We start from the raw sequence: 22340 nt of genomic DNA on the forward strand, positions 1-22340 counted from the left end.
AGTTACATGTTTTGGTTCATAGTTATGTCTAGTGTTCACGGATGTAGTAAAGCCTTTTTCCCCGGTTATGGGAGTACCAAGTTGAACTATTTATCTGTGGTTCCATCCATCCACAGACTAGCTAGAAATATAAATAATAATTTTAATTAAGTTAAGTAGGCCACGGTATTATATGTTTATTGTTTCACTGTTTGTTTTGAAATGATTTCAAACTTAAAGTCACAAAATTAGTACAAGGAACTCCTGTATGCTCTTTTGCCAGATTGACTTTTTTCATTTCCTTTCTCCTTTTCTCTCTTCCTCTCTCCTTCCTTCCATCTCCGTGTGTGCGTACGTGTGTATGTACGCACACTCTCTGAACCACTGGAGAATGGCCAAAAGTGTCTTTGTGCCTAAATACTTTGGTCCGTATCCTAAGACCAAGGACATGATCGTAGATATCCTTAGTAAATTATCAGACTATTAAACATTGATATGATACCAATATCTAATTCAGAGTTTATGTAACACTTGACCAATTATCCCACTAATGTCTTTCATAATGATTTTTCCCCCAATTCAGGACCATTTGCAGAGTTTACTTGCCATTTCTAGTCAGTCTTCTTTAATCTGGGACATTTCCTCAGCTTTCCTTTTTCTTCAGGACATTAATGTTTTAAGAAGTGGAAGCCCAGTTTTGTCATTATTTTGATACTAAAATCGCCCACGACTTGGCCAGTGAGAACCCCGCCAAGCTAGCTCCTATGTCCTTTTGACAGGTTCTCATGTCTTTTGTGGCACTTTCTTACATTCTGGCTTTCCAAAATGTTCTAGGATCTTCTCCCTTGCCTCAGATCCAGAATTGGCCACTTATCCAAGAAGACTTGATTTATTTTAGAGGTGGATGGTGTTAAGAAACACTAAGAAATGGGGGCAGGGTGAGCACACGGCTACTGGGCTGTCATTGCCTTTAGACCCGTTCAGAACTAGAAAATTTAAGATATAGGCGTAGATTTTACATTTATGTGTGTGTGTAAATATAGATATAGATATAGATAGATAGATAGCTGTATATTATTGTGATACCTATAATTCCCACCCACCACCACAGGGCTCCTTTGTGCCCTCCTGCAATCCATAATTGTATCTCCCTTCTCTGACCCTCCTCCTAGCTCCCTATTGGTTTATTCATATAGCGACTTTTCACTGAAGGCACCGCTAATAAATATATTCGCTGGGCAAACAAAATAATCTGAGTGCAGAAATGGTGGAAACTAAGCCACTTTGCTCCTAAACGTTGCCAACTGTCCGATGGGCTAAGACTGATCCTGAACGATTTATGCCTATGTTACCTCACACTTCAGTGTTGCAGGAATCCACAGAGTACGTACTCAGGTGGTTATTTCACAGAAAAGGAAATTAAGGCTTGAAAACTGTCTACATACAGATAGAAGTAACACAAGAAACATGCCTTCTAGATCCTTGACTGTCACAGACATGGCTTTCACTTTGCTATTCAAGTGTGCCCATCCACTCATGAGCCCATTTCTCCTTGAGGTGTCAAGAAAGACATATGGACCCAGAATTACCAGAATTTTTATAAACTACCATCTAATATATCAACTTGCTTTCACCTTTCCAGCTTAACTGGGTCAGAAAACGAGGCACTTTTCACCCTAACGGCTGAGGCAGGAGCTTCCCAATGTCTGCATTCCACTCGGAGAGAGGTGGTTCCTTGGGGGGGGGGGGTGTCCCCGGCAGTTATTTTCCTGGGACGGAGAGCTGCTGACCAAAACCATTTCATGACTTGGTCAAGTGCACTGAGGCCCCTTAGGTCTGAGCAGGTCCGATCCAGTTCTGGCTGTTAGGAGAGCAGTAAGTGCCACCCAATTCAAGAGCAAGGGATTCGGGGCTCAGGTGAGGGACAGGAAAGCATGGGATGTGGACCAAAGGGCAAAAGAGGTCAGAATTCATCAAACAGCGTGATGGGTAGTGGGGAAGATGAAAAAGAGGCAAAGGGAAAGGTAGAGTCCTGAATTCCGTGCCCGCTCAGAACGTGGTAGTGGTTAGAACGCTCGGATGGCGTCAGCTTAATGCTTTGCGTGAATTGTGAGTTTCATGCCGCTTACAATGTTCATTTATTTATTTCCTAGCTAGTGAAAATGTCATGATCAATCATTTGTTCCAGTCGAAACTGTCACCAACAGGAGCCCTCGTACCTTCCTCTCCTTCTTTTAAATTCAGAGGACATAAATCTGCCTGGCTCAGTAAGAAAATGACAGCTTCTTCAATGATTGGAGAAAACAGGAATTATCTAGAACTTAGTAAGGTAGGAGTGTTTATGATTCATGTCTGGTTGTTTTGAAGTTTGCTTAGTAGCACATTCGCTGCTTCTTTTAAAGAAAAAAGAGCACAATCCTCAATGCTAAGGGAAATAAATTGATATTTTAATTTTAAAAATTGAAAGAAAGACTGCTTACCTCAAGCACAACCCCGTGAGAGAGGACAGTTATAAGAAGGTGCAGTGGAGTGGAAATTTGGTAGCAAATAGAGTAGCAGTCATTTTATTTGTTGTCTGTGTGGCATCCTGTTTACATCTCATCTCTGCGACTGTCTTTTTGATGAATGGGAGGTAACTTCAGGGACAGTAGGATCAAAGGGAATCAACTTAGCTACCTTATTCTGTTGATATTAATCACTTCAGAGGCTTTAGGTCTCTAAACAATAAATTGTAGTTTCTCATATAGACACAGTGTATTTCTCAGGTCCTAGAGTGTTTTCACTGTGTTTTGTAGATTTTTAATTTATTTCAGCTTAATGCTAAGTTTTTTATCGGGGTATAGTTGCTTTACCATGTTGTGTTAGTTTCTGGTGTACAACGAAGTGAGTCAGCTGTATGTATACATATATCCCCATATCCCCTCCCCCTTGGACCTCCCTCCCCTACCAGCCCACCCATCTAGGTCAGCACAGAGCACCGAGCTGAGCTCCCTGTGCTATAGTGCAGGTCCCCACTGGCTATCTGTTTTACACGTGGTGGTGTATTTATGTCAAACCTAATCTCCCAGTTCGCCCCACCCCACCCCCGCTGCCCTGTGTCCACACGTCCAGTCTCTACGTCTGCGTCTGTATTCCTGCCCCGCAAATAGTTTCATCTATACCATTAATGGGTGTTTGTCCCACACCACCGTGGATGTATTTACAACCTAAAGACTCTGACGATTGGTAAAATAGAACACAAAATTCAGTGAAGAGTTGTTCCAAACTGAAATGTTTTACGTTTATGAATTCAGTGCCCGGTTGTAGCCCAGATTGTTTTGCTTGCCTTTATAAAAACTCTTTAAAAATGAGAAATATGGTTGGGAAGGTGTCCAGGACAATCAATCTTAGAAATTCAGCCATTGTAGCTTGCTGAAATGCATTTTAACTTACCAATTAAAATAAAAGCATAATTAAAATCAACTGTATTATAGAAGAATGGCAGAAATGTGCACAGCCTCTTAGAAATGTGTGTGCGTGTGTGTGTGTGTGCGCGCTCCTGAGTGCGTGTGTGTGTGTTTAGCCATTAGACCCTAGATTTAAGGATCCTTTGATAAAGTTGTTCCAGAACTGGACCATCACAGGAATTCAATCTCATTGCATATAAAATGGCATCTTTTACACACAAAGGACAAAGTGTTCCCCTTGTAAGCTCAATCTCTATTCCTGGTGGTCTCGCTGAAACTTCTGGCCCTTCCTTTCTCAATCATCCTGGAAATCATGAGCAAGAAGTCGCCACACACCTCCAAACTGTGATTTTTCACCTTAATTATTAAACATTACCAGGCATAGATGCATTAGTCTTTTCCCCGAAGGACTGCCAAAGCGAGATAATTCACAGCAGTTCCTCCACCCAGAAAGGGAAATTGAGTGTTCAATTTCAAGGGATGAAGATTTATTTATTCGGATTTTTCCTTAAGTGTTCCATTCCTCTCTTCCCTCCGAGGGCCCTCACCCCTGCACACCCACCCCTGTGACCAGCAGGGCAGCCGTCTCCCACCCTTCAACTGAGCATCACGTTCGGCTTTGTGTTTGTAGAAAACAAGTTGATCTTAGACCAAAATCGCTTCGTTTTCCTTTCCCTTGTCAGTTACAATTGATCTTTTCAGCCTGACCGTTCATCTCAACGGAAGGAAATGAGCTATTGCCATGATAGCAATAGCACCATATTGACAAGAATGTTTCATCAAATTTTTTGTTCTATCGAGACCTTTTATTTTAAGATAAATGATTTTGGATCGATAGATCTGTTGGTCTCAGTCTGTATGATTTTGTGAAATGTAATAGTACATTAGTGGCTGAGGTTTCTTTTAACCCCTGGTGGGATTTAATTAATTACTTTCTGCCCTTTCTTTCTTCACCCACTGGCTTCATTTTCACTGACTTCTTTTATCTGCATTTTCATTTAATCTTTGCTACGTATGAATTATTTTCTTTTAAGAGCTATATATAACTACTTATCGAAGAAAACAGTCTACTGTCATTTTTCACAGGCAAGTAATTTACTAACCCCTTTTAGTCGTTAAAAAAAAGGAAAAGAAAAGGGAGGGAAAGAAAAAATGAGTAGGACACTGATTATAGTTAAACTTATGGAACAAACCAGTGATTGTTAAAACATCAAATCTTTGTAATGTAAAATATCAATAGTATCCTTTTACCGCAGAGTAAGCTACATTTCATGATAAACATGCACAATTAGTAATACAATCAGGATACCAGGGTGAGTTTATTGTACCACCAAGCAAGTCAACATCTGTCTCTTCTCAAATTAAAGTAGACGCAGGTTCGTGACAGCCATGGACTTGAAAGGCTACAGAAATGGTTATTTTACACGTAGTTGCCCGTTTTTCTAGCTCATAGTACCATTACGGAAAATCATTTGGCACTGATTTTTATAGTCTGTTTTAAATCTACATCTGCCTGTAAGTGAATTTATATGAATCAGAGGGTTAATTTTTTTTCCCTCTAAACTGGAATTTAGTAAAATAAACCCGCTCACCCTTTCCTTTTGTTTTCATTACAGTTATTAAAAAAGAAAGGAAATTCTACATTTCTTCAAAGACTAGACCGGGGAGGCCCGGCCACCATTGCATCGCAACTCAGGGTTAGTGAAGTTTTCAGATTTCAAAAACTTCCTTGATTATATCAACTGTAGAGGGTTTACATGGAATTTTCCTCCATTTTCAGCACTTAAGGACCTTCAAAAAAGTAAGCATGCACACACACACACACACACACACACACACACACACACAGAGCAAGTGAATGCGTAATAAATAAGAATCATGGATTGAAGATAAAGATTTTTATTTAAAAATTGCTTTACCTTGTCAGTCGGTGTCTTCTTTGGGGAATCAGTTGTGCTTTACTTCTCTCCTTAGAAAACTCTGACGGATATTACTGGAAAACTTCAGAAGTGCACTCCGCACTTTATTCATTGCATCAAGCCCAATAACTCGAGGCTGCCAGATACTTTTGATAATTTTTACGTGTCTGCTCAGCTGCAGTACATTGGGGTTCTGGAGATGGTGAAGATCATCCGACACGGATACCCTGTCCGCCTTTCCTTCTCGGATTTCCTGTCAAGGTAGGTTTTGCTCTTGTGTCCATTCTTCCCAGGAAAATGTAGATAATATTGTAGCGTGGATCTTCTGTTTTCTTTTCTGGCATTTCTTTTATTATTCATGTTCTTTTATCCTGAGTAGACAAAATACTCTGGGAAGCAATGAAATACACTGACTAAAGCTTATATAAAAAGCGACTAAACTTTACTGTAGACCCGATAGCTTGGAAACAATTTTTGTGTTCCCTTAAATTTAGGTTTCCTTGGAGTTAAACATTTATAAAATTGTTGCTTATAATATTGACATGAAAATTATAATTTAGTATAAGAAATGAAGTATGAGATTATTTTCTCCTTTTATATGTATGAACAAATTTTTTTTTTTCGGTCAAGTGTTGGCAAACTGCATTCATGGGCAAATCCAGCCCACTACGTATTTTTTGTAAATAAACTTTTATTGGAATACAGGCAGTGAAAATAACGAGGATATCTGTTTTCAGGCAATCAAACAATAAAAGGAAGGTTGGGCAAAAAGGAAACAAGAAAGTATTTGGTAATCTTATGTAAACACATGAAATTTAAAAATAACATTGACATAAAATAATATCAGTATTACAGGTATAAAATCTAGCATTTATGGGTAAAAACTAACTGTACAAATAGTATGGAGAAATCTGTTTGGCAAACCATTCACCTAACGAAAAAAGAGATTTTAAGATTTTGTTGACCAGAAGTTCCATTTGAGCCACTGGTTTGAAGAAGCTGCTAAATTCAAGCAAGGCAATCAACCAAAAAACTTAAATCACCAAGTTGGCAATAATCAGAACAAAGGGTATAATATTTAAACTCTGACGAAAATTCTATGTTTAATTTGTATCACATTTGTTTTTCCAGAAGATAGAAGTAGCATCTGTTTATTGTGTATTTTGGTAAATTTCACAAAGACACAAATAAGAAAATAAACATCATATGAGCCATTCATTCTCAAAGAGCTGATAGACTATTCAGAAGGGAGGAGATAAAATCCACCACATTTCAGGATAAAGTATCTGGAGAATGAATATGTTTAACCTGCAGAGTGTATAGTGTAGATAGACAAGATAATTGTGTTTAAAAACTTAAAAGATGCTAATTCATGAGCTAATAGACACACTGTCTACTATTTATAGGGAAGAACTGCAAAGTTGGGCATTACACAGGGATACATTAAGAATTAATATGTGCTGAATATAAGAATTAATTTGTTCTTTTGTTGGGTAGGGATGGTGGTGTCACATCACTGCTTATTGTACATTAAGAGGTATCTGGTAGGGACAGCTCTGCTCTGCCTCTTTCTGTTCCCTCAGGGGACGTCCATTTATAGTCCCCAGAAATGTTTGGTCTGTTAATGAGTATATATTTCTCACACTTTACAGTTTAAGTATTAAAAGTCAGCCTTCCCACCCCTTTAAGTCCAAGTGGTCTTCGAATCAATGAGTTTAAAACCTGCCCATAAACAAGTTTAAAGTAATAGATTCCCACATTTACCCCAGACCTTCTGAATGACAGTCAACAGAGAGTGGGGTCCAAGGACCCCCTGGTTCGTCTGATGGGGAGGGGTACGGTGCTGTTATCTGCTGGCATCATATGGTCTCAGAGGGTCACCAGCCTTGATAAACTGTAGTTCACTCAGCAGCACCGACTCCCTTGCCAAGCCGTGCTGAGAATCACGGTTCTGCAACGTTAGTGTCCATCATAGGCTTGTTAAAATACAGATTCCTGGGCAGCAGCCCCAGAGTTCCTGGTTCAGTAGGTCTAGGTGAGGTCCGTGAATTAGCATTTTTAGTGAGTTCCCAGGTGATGCTGATCTTGCTGGTGTGTGGACAGCCTTTTGAGAACTTCTGCCCTAGAACATCTACTCACATGGGGATTACATCTTTGTTTGGTTTTGGTTTTCCCCAGACAAGGGTTGGAAGTAGGTGAATGCCTTGGTAATCAAAGGGAACTTGTTGAGGATGTAAAATCTCAGGAATTTACTGATTTACTGAATTAAAATCTGCAAATTTGTTGAGATTTCCAAGTGATCTGGATGCACTTGAAGTTTCAGAAGCACTGTGAGTGGATTCCTGCACTGGATATTAAATAGGATTAATCTCACCCTATGAATATTTTTTAAAGTGCATTCAATGCATTTTCTGCTCTTTATTTTGTTAGAATGTCTTTGAGTCATGGAATCAAAGCAGCTTGGCATTAAAGTGTCCCTCAGCGTTTCTCTGGTATAATCTTTAGTAGCTGCATGGATCTTCCTTACTGCTACTCCAACAGGCAATCACTTGAATTGTCCTATTTTCCCAGAAAAGGCTGTGTGTGTACATGTGTGTACATGTGTGTGTTCCCAATATTATGTATCATAATAATTAGAAAATCATTTTACCTTTGTTATTTGTATTTGTCTAGTTTGACATATATACATATATACCTACCAGAATTCCTTATCTCTATTACAACAGTATATGCAATGATTATCTTTTAAAATTAAGTACAGTCTTCCATATATATGCATTTCTTGCTTTACTCTGACCTCTAGGCAGAGACCATGTCTTATTCAGTCACAACACCTATGCGTTTTGGGTTTTAGTCAGTGTTTTAGGAAGGAAGCTGGCATTGGAGATTAATAGCTGTTCAGTGTAAAGTCATGTTTCTCCATAACAGAGACGATAGCTGCACTATGTTCGTTGAAAAGAATAGTGGGGATGGGAGATGATACTTTTGGGAAATCTCTGCTTTTCTTTAACCAGCCCCTTACGTAAAAGGAGATGTGATTTCAATTTATCATCTTTATTTGTGATTGGACATCAGTAGAAACGGAATTATTAATGTACTTCAGTGGGAATTTGTCACCGTCTCTCTTACATAAAGGACGCCCATCTGGGATATTATCACAAAAACACTGATCTGTAGAGAGATTATCAGTTTCTACAGAACTTGAATAAGACACGATCCACACATTGTCACATCAACAAGTAACGTATTTATTCAGAAAGCTCATCAGAACCTTGAAATTCCCCCAGGCAATCAAGCATCGTTGTATAAACAAAGCCTCGAGGTGCAATTCAATAGAAGTTTCTGGTTGCCAAAATATCAGATAACAGTTCCTATGTAAAACATTTCTTTTCTATTTGTATCACCTTGTCTTAACTGTTAGAGAATAAAAACCAATCAAACAAATTACTTTGTTTAGTTTACAAAGAGGAATATGGTTACCACAAAAATGCTGGACAGAGAAGAAAAATATGTCCAATTTTGAAACCAGCACCTACTCATCTCAACAGCATTTATTGCTTCTGAAACCCAACATGACAGTAAATGTGGATAATGGACATTTCTGCGGAATCTGTAGGTGGACACGATGGTATTGCAAATTCGCTTCCTGGTGTCCTGGCTTTAATAACTGTCCATCATTCTGAGTCTTCCTAATCAAAACCGGAGAATTGTGTTTGTCGAGAAATCCTATTTTGATTAAACGAGAAGCATGCTTGTTGAATTTTTTCCCTAATAGCATCAGTAGTTTCTGAATGGGGTAGTAAAGATGCAAGGTCCTATCTCCATGGCAAGAAACCTCACAAGTTTGGGTATACGAGGAGGAAGGAAAGGAGCAATAGAAGTAAATTATTATGTGCAAGTCATGATACATAATTGGATCACCTATTGCTGTGGACTGAATTGTTCCTGCCACAAAAACTCATACGTTGAAGCTGTACCCCCCAATGTGACTGTATTTGGAGATGGGTTCTATAAAGAGGTAATTAAGGTTAAGTGAGGTCCTAAAGGTGGGGTCCTGATCCAATAGGATTGGTGTCCTTATAAGAAAAGTCACCAGAGAGCATGTCCTTCTTCTCTGCTATCTGAGGATGCAGTGGAAAGGCAGCTGTCTGCAAGCCAGGAGGAGACCTTGTAGAAACTAACTGCCCTACACCTTGATCCTGGGCTTCCCAGCCTCCAGGACTGTCAGAAAATAAACTTCTGTTGTTTAACCCGCCAGGTCTGTGAGATTTTGTTACGGCAGGCTGAGCTGGCTGCGAATACCTGTGTTCATAGGTGTGTGTTTATATGGTCTCAGTAGGTAGCATAGCTGGACAAGTTATGCTGGGAAGTTTTGGGGACTGTGTTCGTATTACTTGATACTCTCGTGCTAATGGGAAGAAGTCTACTTTACATGCACATATCATGTGATTTCAAAAACTTGTGTCTTTGTTCATGGAATCATATTCTTTCTATCTTTTTCTCTATTTACTCAATGGCATTTACTTGATATTTAAGATTCACTCAAGCATCCTCTCTGTTGAAAAGTCATTTATAAAATCCAAAATTGGTTTGTGTCTCTTCTCTAAGCTTCAAAAAGGCCTTAGGTGTTTTACTTATTATTTGCTCACTGGAAATATTCATTTATGTGAATATTTAACCACTTAACCACTAGAGCAGAGGTTAGCAAGCTATAGGCACCAGATCAGATCCGGCCTGCCACCTACTTTTGTATGACCTGAGAGCTAAGAATGTCCTCTACAATTTTCAATTGTCAAATTTTAAATGGTTACATATATACCTATGTAATCTCCTCAAGTTTGCCTCTTGGCATACAAGCTAAAATATTTACTCTCTGGCCCGCTACAGAAAACAATTTGCTGCCCCGTCCTAGACCGTATGCTCCTAAGATGAGGGCAGGTATTATTGCGTATGTGCAGAGACGCCATAACATAATATGCCGACCAGCCATCGTCCTTCTGGCTCCAAACTCTGTGAAACCGAACAAAACAGATCTGACATCCTCTTCCATTTCAACAACTGTCTCTAATGTTGGTTGGATTCTTCAGTTTGTGAGAATTTTTCTGATGGCATTGTAAAAGACAAACTCTCACCAATACAATCTGTAGAACATAAAATTCCAAGTCAGTGGCTTGCAAACAACGAAGGTTTCTTTCTCTGTTACATTATGTTTGACTGTGTTTAGAAGTTGCACACCTCAGCTCGAATCAGCTCTGATTTGGGCCTCTTTTTCATGATGCACCCTGGGGTTCAGGAATAGCCCAGATCTAGGACATACCCTTTCTGTGCTGGGGGAGAAGAGACATGGCCGAGTGGCTGCTACAACTTGTGCTGAGATGCAGCATCTGTCACTCTCTTACATTCCATGGGTTAAAGGCAGTCACATGGCCCAGGCCAACATCAGTGGGGTGGAGAAGTGTCTTATTCGTGGGAAGTACCCCAGAGCACATAACAAAGAGTAGGGCTATGTACACTTCTGGCTCAGTTAGCAGTTGCCCCAAAACTTAGCGGCATAAAACAGCAATTTGTTATTTCTCCCAGTTCTGTGGGTTAACTGGGCTTAGTGGGGCATTTCTTGCTTGGGTTTTCTCCATCCATTGCAGCCATACAGCAAAAGAGGTTGGTGTCAGCTGGGCTGGATGGACAAGACGGCATCTTCATCCCTGTGTCTGGTGCCTGGATGTTCCTTCATGTGGTCTCTCTCTCCAGCAGAATCATCTGGACTTCTTACCTGGCAGCTCATGGTTCCAAGGGGCAAGGAAGGAAACTTGCAGTCTCCTTACAAGCTGGGCTGGGAACTAGCACAGCATCACTCCCCCTGTATCTTATTGGTCAAAGCAGTTGCCGACCAGCTGAGATATTTTCACTGGGAAGCAAGCAAGTGGCCAACTTTGGGACAAGCTACCACATCTTCTTGAAGGGAGAACATGCAAGTAATTGGGAATGATGCCTAAAGCTCTGCCTGTGTGTACCAGCACTGAATTGAATCTCAGTAGACAGAGTTTTGGGTGAAGTAGAAGAGAAGAGCTTTATTGCTTTGCGAGGCAAAGAGGGACACAGCGGGCTTGTGCCCCTCAAAAACTGTGTGTCCCAACCTGGGAGGATTTGGTGAGGAGTTTTATAGCAATAGTTCAAGGGTGGGGTTGCTGGTAAGATGCAGGGTGTGTGCAGGGCCTGCATTCCTTTAATATGGCCTCAGATGATCTCCTGATGGGCTTGTGTGGTTCCTTTAATCTGGCCTCAGGTGATCTCCTGATGGGCCTCTGTGGTTCTTTTAATCTGGAATGAAGAATGCTAACATCTTCCATTTGTTGGGGGTTTTAGTTCTGTAAAGCACTCAAAGACATCTTATGTGTATCCCTTGAGGCGGAACCAGAACCCTGCCCCAAGGCTGCGCTATTGATTCTTGACTGCTCCCCACTTGTCTCTGCATCCCCTCCCTTCCCTGATTAGCAACTGTTTGAACCTCCCCCTTGGAGCTCAGAGAAGGTCATGGAGGCCAAAAAGAGGGGCTCCCGTGCCCAGGAGCCCCACAGAGTCTTGCTTGGCTTCAGGAACAACAAAAAAATTTCAATAGTCATGCCTATACCTATACCTATGAATTGCTAGTATATCATCCTTCACCAGTAAGTGTATGTGCGTTTGATGTGCTGAATACTGTAATACCAGCATTTTATTTTCCAAATTGTGGAATTGAGGGAAAGAATAATATGAGGCAGTGCTGATGAAACAGTTTTGAGGTGTCTTTAAAGGTAAGGTGCCATGCCTGGTACCTTGTATGGCACTGTACCATCGTTTTCAAAGCTTTCTTCAATACCCTGTATGTTTGTGACATTATAATTATCATGGCTTTTTCATGGTCATCCGAGGCTGTGCCAGATTTTAGTCCTTTGTATCTCTACTCTTCTCAGGGTGCTAACCTCCTAAATGTTCGTCTTTTTCCAGATTTAGAAGGGGCATCTTTTGGAATCTAGCTGTGGGTCTTGGGTGGCAAGTGTGGAAGGGTCACATCATTCATCTGTGGACTTCTTTGTGGTTGGCAGGGGAGAGCGGGACACCATCACCATGGGGAGAGGTTGATCCTTTAATGAGGTGCCCTTATTTGGAAAAGACAGAAGGGCTTGTCCAATAAAAGCACCACAGGGACTGGTATTATGCTTGGCAAGGTGAGGGCGCATGATCTGTGTTGTGAGATTGTTACTGGATGAGAGCCCTCACGGAAATAGTGTGAGTCATTTAGCTTGTTTAAATGACACAGTTGTTGCTGAAAGGGCAGGCTGTGAAAGAACATAGCCATGATGTTAAATTGGGTGCGGGGAGAGGGACGAAGAGAGACATACTTCAGCTGATTGGATTAAACTAGTGGGCAGCAGCGGCCCAGCCCAGCAGAATCACAGCTACAGATCTGGGTTGGAATCATCGAAAAGTTTTCTTTGTTCCTTGGAAGTGATGTCAGTTACTGTCAATACATCTTTAATAGAAACGTGAGTTAATAACGTTCGAGAGCTGTTAAATATTCTAATTCAACTGGCAAAGGATACATTTTCTTCTGGGAGATTTTGCCAAGTCTCAACGTATTCTTTCTGCTAAAACCACTCTGCAGAGTTGGCTGATCGTCTAAGGTTTAATGACATTTGGAAGGAAAGAGGGCCTGCCGCTTTTCAATGAAATATAAAATAGGAAAGAGAAGTATAATAGATTCTCGAAGCGATTTCAATTTAAACATAATTAAGTATCTTTATTGGGAATTTGTTATACTGTTCAATGTATTAGGAATCATAAATTACCCCGTGATCCACTCTGGACGTCTGAAAACGTTTTCTTTAAGAGACCAAATAGTGACTATGGTAGGCTTACAGGCCACAAGGTCACTGACCTATGTATACTCAACTCTGCCTCATGGCAGAAAGTAGCCAAAGACAGCAGGTCAACGAACGGGTGAGGAGGGCTTCCAGTAAACTTTGTTGGCATAAACAGAGGTGGGTTTTGACCCAGGAGTACCTAACCCTTTGTCTTGTCCCACCCCTCCTCTTTCTGATAGATTTGGGGGACATTTTTCCATAGAAAAGGGGACAGATAATGAAAGGTGACAATGTTTGCTTTTGTACATATGCACCATCTGGCTTCAATCCTCATTTCTACTCTGATAAGCTGGGTGATGTGCCATGACAGCATTCGTTCCTTCACTCATGCCTTCACCATTCACTTCTCTTCATTGTTATTCATTCACTCTTATTTTATACTAGCATTTTACGGAATCAAAATGCCATTATGCCTTTACTTTTTAAATTATAAGTTATGTCAGGGAAAACATAAGCGCAAAATGACGTTGCTTGCGGGGCCAAACCAGTTTTAAATAATTACCTGTAAGTTGCTTGTTTCATTATTATAAATTATTTAATTCTCTTTATAGGGCAACAGTGTTATGTAGTAGGATCCTTAGTATATGATAGTTTTCATTCATGGTATCTAAATGATCCTCATAACTCAGGAGTCGACAAAGAAGCTCAGGTCATCATTAGGACCTTTGAGGAGACCTGATTCATATCATTTTTCTTACCCAGTTCTTGACCAAAGTGAGAAGACAGAAATCATCAAAATGTTATCTTTCTTGCATGTAAAGTCTAGGATGAAGGACACTGCTTGGTGTGAGAGGCAAAGTGTCTGCTAATAGAACCCCAGAATTAGGCAGAATTGCACCCCCCCCCCAATTGCGGACAGTTTGGGCTCAGGTAGACCTCTCAATGAGGGCTGCTGTTCAGGCAAGGCTGGGAGAAGAGAAGGAGGACAAGCATTCCTCTGCAAGCAGTTTGTTCTCAAACAGCTGAGAATCCCCTGTTTTGTTTTGTTTTTTTCTCTCCAAAATTACCACTTAGATTAGTCAGTCACTTCGCCTTCCCTCATGGATCGTGAAGGATTAGAGAGTGACCCAGAGTGTCACCCTACCTCCATATCTAAGGGAACATCAGAAAAGAAGAGGCACTGCCCTTGGCTAATCCTCTGCATTGTTTTGTGTTCTGAAACAGAGAACGCATCCAGGAAGCCTACAAATAACAAGGGGGGTGGTTCTGCTCTTGGGGGGACGTCTGAGTCTTTCAGAATATTCTCGCCCCATCTTCATGAGCACCCACTGCTTTCTGATGTATCTTTCTGGGACCACTGAGAAGCAATATGGATTTTTGTACCCAAAGATTCTGCAGTGGGCCAACATTGCATTACTGTAATTGATTTCAAGGCCACTCTGTATTCAAGACTATAAATGAATTTCATTTCCCATCCCAAACCCGTCCTGACACACTGTCCAACAGAGCCCATCAGGGATTCTGCAACCAGAATAAATGAAAATATTAAAACAAAAGAGCAACTCAAATAATAAAATCCCAGTGGCCTAAATATTCCCAAATTTGACTATGAATCTTCTTCCGTTGTTAAATTCCCAGTGAGAAAAGAAAGTTCAAAGATTAATACGTCTTATAAATTCAAGTCCAGAGATACTCCGTTCCAAAGGAATTGAAATCCCAAATCTGATTATCTTGACTTTCTGAATTAAATGTCCAAAATTCCATATGCATATGAAATTACTATTTCAGAAGCATTCTTTCCATTTTTCTAACTTGGCTCAGACTTAGCTAAAAAGGTTCCATATGTCTTGGTGGAGCTGGGGACTCTTCAGTGTAACATTCTGAGCAGTTAGTCATTATATTAGTCTGTTTGGGCTGTCGTAACAAAATACCATAGTCTGGGTGGCTTAAACAATTGGCATTTATTTTCTTACAGTTCTGGAGACTGGAAATCCAAGATCAAGGTGCCATGGAGACAGAAAGAGACAGAGAGACAGAGAGAGACAGAAAAACTCTCTCTGGTGTCTTTACTTCCAAGGATACTAGTCCTGTTGGATTAGGGCCCCATCCTTATGAACTCATTTAACCTTAATTACCTCCTAGAGGCCCTATAGACGAATACAGTCACATTGGGTAGGGGGGCTTCAGAATATGAGTTTTTTTTGTGGGGGGGACAGAAACATTCAGTGGGTAGTAGTCATGTTAATGATGTGACTAATATAGATCTCATTTGGTGTGTATATCGCTACCAAATCGCTTATCAATTTCACATCAAGTCCAATGAGTAAATACTAACCATAAGGTTATTTGGATACCAATGCCATACACACTAAATTTAGAACTATTTCCCTGGTCCTAGAGCAGAATATTAACAGGAAAAATTATTCTAGAATCTAATATTTTGTGTTGCCAGAGATAAGGGTGATCATATAGTATATTGACCAAACCAGGGCATGTTTAAGAGTGAAATGGGGCCACTGTTAATAATTTTGACAGAAATACAGGTATAACCTGGGACTGTCCCTGGCAAACCAGGACATTGGTCGCCCAAACTATCTTTACCCTGCACTTAACCTTCTCATGAGTTTCACTGCATTTCATTACCAGGAATCTTTCATCTCTGTCATTCCCAGTAGATTATAAGCCCTGTTAAGGAAAACCTTCCACTATATGCATGTAACAGGTGACCAACAAGCATTTGTTCAATAAGCTAATAACGTTTTAGTTTTCTGTATAGTTTTATAGTTGAGCTCTACCTTGTGTGTCCAAGATGTAGTATTCATTGATAACCTATGATGCGTTCCTAACTCAAACCAGCTGTCATTTTCAAACCACCGTAAAATATATGGTTTCATTATGCCTAAACATTTCCTTTTCTTTTTGGCCATGCCACGTGGCATGCAGGATCTTAGGTCCCCAACCGGGGATCGAACCCATGCCCCCTGCAGTGGAAGCACGGAGTCTTAACTATTGGACCGCGAGGGAAGTCCCTAAACATTTCCATCTTAGGGTAGCCATTTAAACGTTAGGGTAGGGTGAGATAATGGTCCCAGTCTTGCCTTTGTCGCAGTTTAATAATATTCTCACTCCCCCAAAAGCACTGAGTCATTCTCTGAAATTCCTAGCCATAACTGTACAATAATCCTTGGATTAGTGCTCTATATTGATTTTTTAAATGACTTTCATTTGATGGTTCTTTCTTTGTTCTTTGAAATGCTTTGTTAACTGAAAGTACCCTCTGTTTTATTGCAAGGGAAGGATCAATTTATGCAGTAAAAATATTTTTAGGAATAAAAACATCACAACAGACACTAGATTGATGATCTATGTTTAGGGGAGAAGCTATTACTAACTAAGAGTAATTTACAAGTCGGGCTGACCCATTTAATACTATTTCCACAATATACTCACTTGAATCATTCACTACAACTACTTTATTGTGAGACCCTATTACTTAAACTTGAAAATTTACTTCTGTAGCAAGTTAATAAATATTTAAATTATGTGAAATAGAGATTTCTACATTTAGTAGAAATCAGTTTTGAAATAAAAGTAATTTGTTTTATTATTAGGAAATCCTTACTACTTTTTAATCCATGGTTTTAAAAGTATGGTGATGACAATGTGTTTTTAAACTAATATTCTTACGGATCTCTCTCCACTTATGACCAAAAAAGAAAAATCCCAGTGTATTTCTGTACATCATTCTCAGCTATTTTCTTCACAGCTGTCAAAAATGGGATAACTTATATTAGGAAGGAACTTATAATGTATTCAAAACAATGAAGTTTGCAGGAAAATGAATCATGCAAAGTGACCTGAAAATTATCAATGCACATAGTGAGGGACTCAAGAAGAAAAAGATTTTAATAGGAGTGAAAAGCCTTCTCGACAACTGACAGATGGTTAGAGATGGGGCAGTGTGACTTTTTTTCCAGCTCTGATCATCCTGACACTAAAAATCAGAGTCCCACTCAAGAACTAGAATACCAAATGTGGCATTCAGCAAAATTACGCCCTCCCTTTTTTTTTGAAGAAACTTCTATTAGATCTCTACAAAGCTGAGGAATAGAAGTAATCATTTATGCATTAGATTTAATAAAGCAATGATTATTTAACAAAATAATAAAACAAGACAGCTATATCTATACATTTCCCATTAGAGATAACCTACACATCATTTCTAGATTGACTTTTACAGATTTATCAGGAAGAGACTTACTAAGAGGAGTCATTCCATGGCTATGTAAAACTCTGCCGCTCTTGTCCCAGTGAAAGATGTATTTGGAGCAGGTACAGATGCAAGAGAATTTACTTTCTATGCCCAATACACCTCACTGTCAAGACCAACATCGACACCACAGTCATCCTCCTGCGCGCGAACAGCTGAGCATTGTTTCATTAGGTACTTTTATATGTTGGCTTCTAATTCGTTATTGTGTTTTGATCCTTACTCCAAATAAAGCGTACACATGCTGATAACAGGACCTGCATTTCCCCCAACGCTTAGCCCAGCCCCCTTATTCATGGCAATTGATCGACAGCCTCATCTAGCAGCAACTTCTGTGTCCTAGTTGTGTTTCTTGTTTCATAGTACGGGTTGGACCCTCTCAGTGAATACGCTCATGGTGCACGCCCACTGAGAATGGGTCATTTCTTCATGCCATGCTGTAAAGTACCTTAGAAATGCAGTGTCAAGGGCACCTTCTCCCGTCCCAGCTCTTATTGGGATAGGAAGTACTGGAATAGAAAAGATTTGGAATAAAGGAGTTAGGTCTTCCCATTCTACCATGATGTCGCCTTACAGCCTTACCTAGATGGAACCTTAGTGACATATACAAGGGTCCTCTCATAGATTGTGTCCCCAGAACCTAACACAGGGCCTGGTACAAGGCTGGTGGCTAATGGCTATGCTGTTGCTATTGAAGTGATTAATAAATCATTCAAACCATTTTGCAGGGAATTTTCTTCCTCTTTATGCCTCCACTAATGTTTATAAATTCTGTGTCATTAAACACACAACACACGTACGCACACCAAGCACTTGTCAGACCAAATTCTTTAAATCAGTACCTCTCAACCATGGCAGCTCAGTAGACTCACTGGGCTTTAAATTTTTTAAAAAGTACGGATGCCTGTGTTGGGGCCTGGGCAGTAGGTAAGGTTGCCAGATAAGACACAGGATACCCAGTTAAATTTAAATTTCAGATAAACAACAAATGTCAAATCCATTTTTCCTTGCTTTTTTTCCATCAAGAGGAGATACTCCTCTGGTGTTTACTTACATACAGACTAAATATCAGAAGAAGCGAGAACTTTAGTTTCTATTGTAGGCATCCAGAACAGATTTTTTGTTAAGTTTCTCTGAATTCTTTTAATGAATATGAATTTATTTATTTCTAAAAAAGATTTAACAGTTTTAATAAACTATGATTGATGTACAATAAGCTGCACCTGTCTTTTCCGTCTAAAAAAAAATGACAAGTTTTGACGTAAACCTACATCTCAGAAACCATTTCACAAATCAAGATGGTGCACCTGTCCATCGGCCCCGGAAGATTCCTCCTGCCCCTTTTGTAGCCTCACCTTCTTACCCATCCCTGCTTCCTCATCCCCAAACAATCCATGATGCTTTTGTTTACTAAAAATTAGTTTCATTTCCTAAAATATTTTACAAATGGAACCATAAATTGTGTCCTCTTTATCTGGCTTCTTTTGCTCAGCATAGTAATGTTGACATTCGACCATGTAGTTGTGTGTTATCAGTGGTTTGCTGGGCTGTATTTCTTTTTAATGTTCACTCACCTGTTGATAGGTATTTAGGTTGTTCCCGGTATTTCGTTATTACCAGTACAGCTACTATGAACACTTGTGTCCCAGTCTTTACATGGACATGTTTTCCTTTTGGCGGTGGAGTTGGGAGTAAAACTATGGGAGTGGAATGGCTGAGGCATATGCTTAGCATATGTTTAACTTTTAAAAATACCGCCAAGCTCTTTTCCAAAATGGTTGTACCATTGTGTATTCCCACCAGCAGGGTACGAGAGTGCCAGTTACTCACATCCTCTCCAACACTTGGTGTGATCAGTCATGTCATTTGTTACATTCTAATGGGTATAAGCTGGTATCTCATTGTGAGTTGACTTTGCTTTTTCCCTGATGACTAATGACGTCAGCCATCTTCCCATGGGCGTGTTTGCTATCCATACACCTTATTTGGTGAATTTTCTGTTCAAATGTCTTGCCTAATTTTTCAGTGGGCTGATTGAAGTTTAGGCTTCTTTATAGATTCTGGAGACACGTATACATTAAACATTTAATTGGCAAACATTTTCTCTAAGATTGTGTCCTGTCTTCTACATTGTGAAAAAGATTACATAGAATTGGTGTTAATTGGTCTTTAAATGTTTGGTGGAATTTACTAGATACACCATTTGGTCATGGAGATTTCTTATTTGGGAGGATTTTAAGGATGAATTCAATTTATTTAATAGTTCTCAGGGTATTCATGCTGCCTAGTTCATCTTGGTTGGATTTCAGTAATTTGTAGTTTTAAAGGAATTGATCTATGAAGAGTTGTTTGTAACATTCCCTTATTACACCTTTAATATCTACAGGGTCTGTGACAATATTCTCTATTCTGATAATTTTGTCTTCTGTCTTTTTTTTTCTTCTTTACCAATCTTGCTAGAGTTTTATCAATTTTATTTATTAAAGAACTAGCTTTTGATTTTGATTATTATTTTCTGTTCAAATACTTTCACTGATTTCATCTCTTATATTTATTACTTCTTTCCTTCTGCTTGCTCTAGGTTTATTTAGTTCTTTTTTCTCCAGTCTTACAGTAGAACTTTAGCAATGTGAAATTCTTCTTTTTGAATATAAATTTCCCTCTACTTGTCGAAATGTCATCATTGAGCTGATGATGAGTTTCCCACATTTTTCCAGTAGCCACTGGCCTGGAATCCGGGCAGCTGTAAACCCAGAAGTTGGTATTGGGGCAAGTAGAAACAGCTCCAGGAGAATTCCTCTACTCCAGGCTCAAGGGGCAGGACATGAAACTAGTAAAGCTCCAAGCATGTGGAAAGGCATTGTTTTTATCCCCTCCAATCTCTCATGCCTCATCTCAAGCAGGCCTGTGGCAAAAGGCTCATAGGCAGCTAATTCTCTGAGGGAGGGGAACTTTCTTCCTCAGTCAGAAGAGCTCCCAGGAGGGTGGGATGAACCCCTATTGATCTTCTCTCTTTCCTGTCAACCTGCAGCTCAGCCCCAGATGCAGGCACAGTCAAAGGGATGCACCATGGAGGTGATAATAAAGCCCCAGACTTCAGGCTGGAAGACAGGAAAGGGGAGACTTAAGGAGCAAGAAAGTGCTAGTGAGACTGGGAAGGAGGGGGAGCCCTGGAAGGTGACACAATAAAGCCTTTTAAGAACCCAAGGCTCACCTCCAAGCTATGTGTGTAAGGGTCACAGATGTATTTCACTTTTTTTTTTCCATTCAACTTATTTTTTATAGACTATATTAAGAGCACTTTTAGGTTCACAGCAAAGTTGACTGGAAGATAAAGACATTTCCCCTATGCCCCCTGCCCCCCCACATGCACAACCTCCCCCATTATCAACATCCCCAAGCAAAGTGGTACATTTGTCACAATAGATGAACCTGCATTGACACATCATTGTCACCCAAAGTCCATGGTCTACATGGTTCACTCTTGGTGTTGTACATTCGCACCTTCATTTTTCAAAGATATTTTTACAAGTTAATTGAGTAATTCGAGTATGATGCATCTTGGAGAAGTTTTCTTCATATTTCCTGTGCTTGGGGTTCATCAAGCTCCTTGTATCTATGAGTTTCTTGTATCTATGAGTGTGCAGCTTTCATTAAATTTGGAAAAATTTTGTCCATATTTTCATGGAGGAATTTTTCTTTCTCACTTCCAATTGCCTCATTTAGAATCTACAATTACGTGTGTATTAGGTACTTGAAGTTGTCCCACAGATCACTGATGTTCATCTTTGTTCAGTCATTTTTCTCTGTGTTTCATTTTGGATAGTTTCTGTCACTGTGTCTTCAGGTTCATTAATCTTTCCTTCTGCAGTGTCTAACCTACACTTAATCCAATCCAATATATCTTTTGCTTCAGTTGCTATAGTTTTCATCTTCAGAAGTTCAACCTGGATCTTTTAAAAATCCTTCATGCTTTTAATATATTTAATCTTCATTTTAGTATATATTAGTCTACTAATTCCATTATCTGCCATTTCTAGGTCAGTGTTGACTGGTTAATTTTTCTCTTTATAATAAATCATATTGTTCCCCTCCTTTGCATCCTCGTAATTTTTGGTTACATACCAGATATTATGAATTTTAGTTTTTCAGGTGGTATGTATTTTTGTATTTCTATAAATATTCTAAAATTTTGACTAAGAAACAAGTAAGTCACTTGGAAAAGTTTGTTGTTTGGAGTTTTTCCTGGCATGCTTCGTTAGTTAGAACCAAACCAGTATGTAGTCTGAGCCTAATTATTTTATACTACTGATGCAAAACAATTGAGTTCTCTTTCCAGTGCCCCATGAATTGTGGAATTTTTCACTCTGGCTGATGGGAATGGCCCAACTTTCTTCCTGTCTTTGCCGTGAGGATGGTCCCCTCTCCTCCACTTGGGTGGTTCTTTCCCGGGACATTGGTGGTTTATTCACATGTATGTGGTGATCAGTATTCTGCTTGAGACTTAAGGGGGCTCTGAGGATCTTTGGACTCTTCTTCTCTCGGTACAGCTCTCTCTTCTCAGATTGTCTGCTCTGTGAACTCAGGCTGCCTTGGCATCGCTCATGTCCCAGCACCATCTCCTCCACTCAGGGAGAGCCTCAGGCTTCACCTGGGATTCCTCTTTGAACCACAGCCTGGAGCCTCCCCCCATGAAGTAAGCTGGGGGACTCTCAGGGCCTAACTCATCTGTTTTCCTGTCTCTCAAGGATCACTGACCTTCACTGTCTGGCATCCAGTGCCCTGAGAATCATTGCCTCACATATGTTGTCCAGTTTTAAATTGTTTGAGGATGGAAAGTAAAACTAGTCCCTATTCCTCCATCTTGACTGAAAGCAGAAATTTA

The 22340-nt window shown here is 39.9% G+C and overlaps 1 protein-coding gene across 6 annotated transcripts in view; it reads left to right on the forward strand.

Annotated features, from left to right (window-relative positions):
• MYO16 (myosin XVI) overlaps positions 1–22340 on the forward strand; it is a 537770-nt gene that overhangs the window by 397917 nt on the left and 117513 nt on the right. For all 6 annotated transcript variants that reach the window (XM_067016255.1, XM_067016250.1, XM_067016252.1 and 3 more), the window contains 3 exons: positions 2133–2308; positions 5042–5122; positions 5400–5605. In XM_067016255.1, the coding sequence (XP_066872356.1) occupies positions 2133–2308; positions 5042–5122; positions 5400–5605 (463 nt within the window). The remainder of the gene's footprint in view (positions 1–2132; positions 2309–5041; positions 5123–5399; positions 5606–22340) is intronic.

Source organism: Kogia breviceps, chromosome 16 (assembly GCF_026419965.1).
Source record: "Kogia breviceps isolate mKogBre1 chromosome 16, mKogBre1 haplotype 1, whole genome shotgun sequence".
In the NCBI taxonomy this organism is placed as follows: Eukaryota; Metazoa; Chordata; class Mammalia; order Artiodactyla; family Physeteridae; genus Kogia; species Kogia breviceps.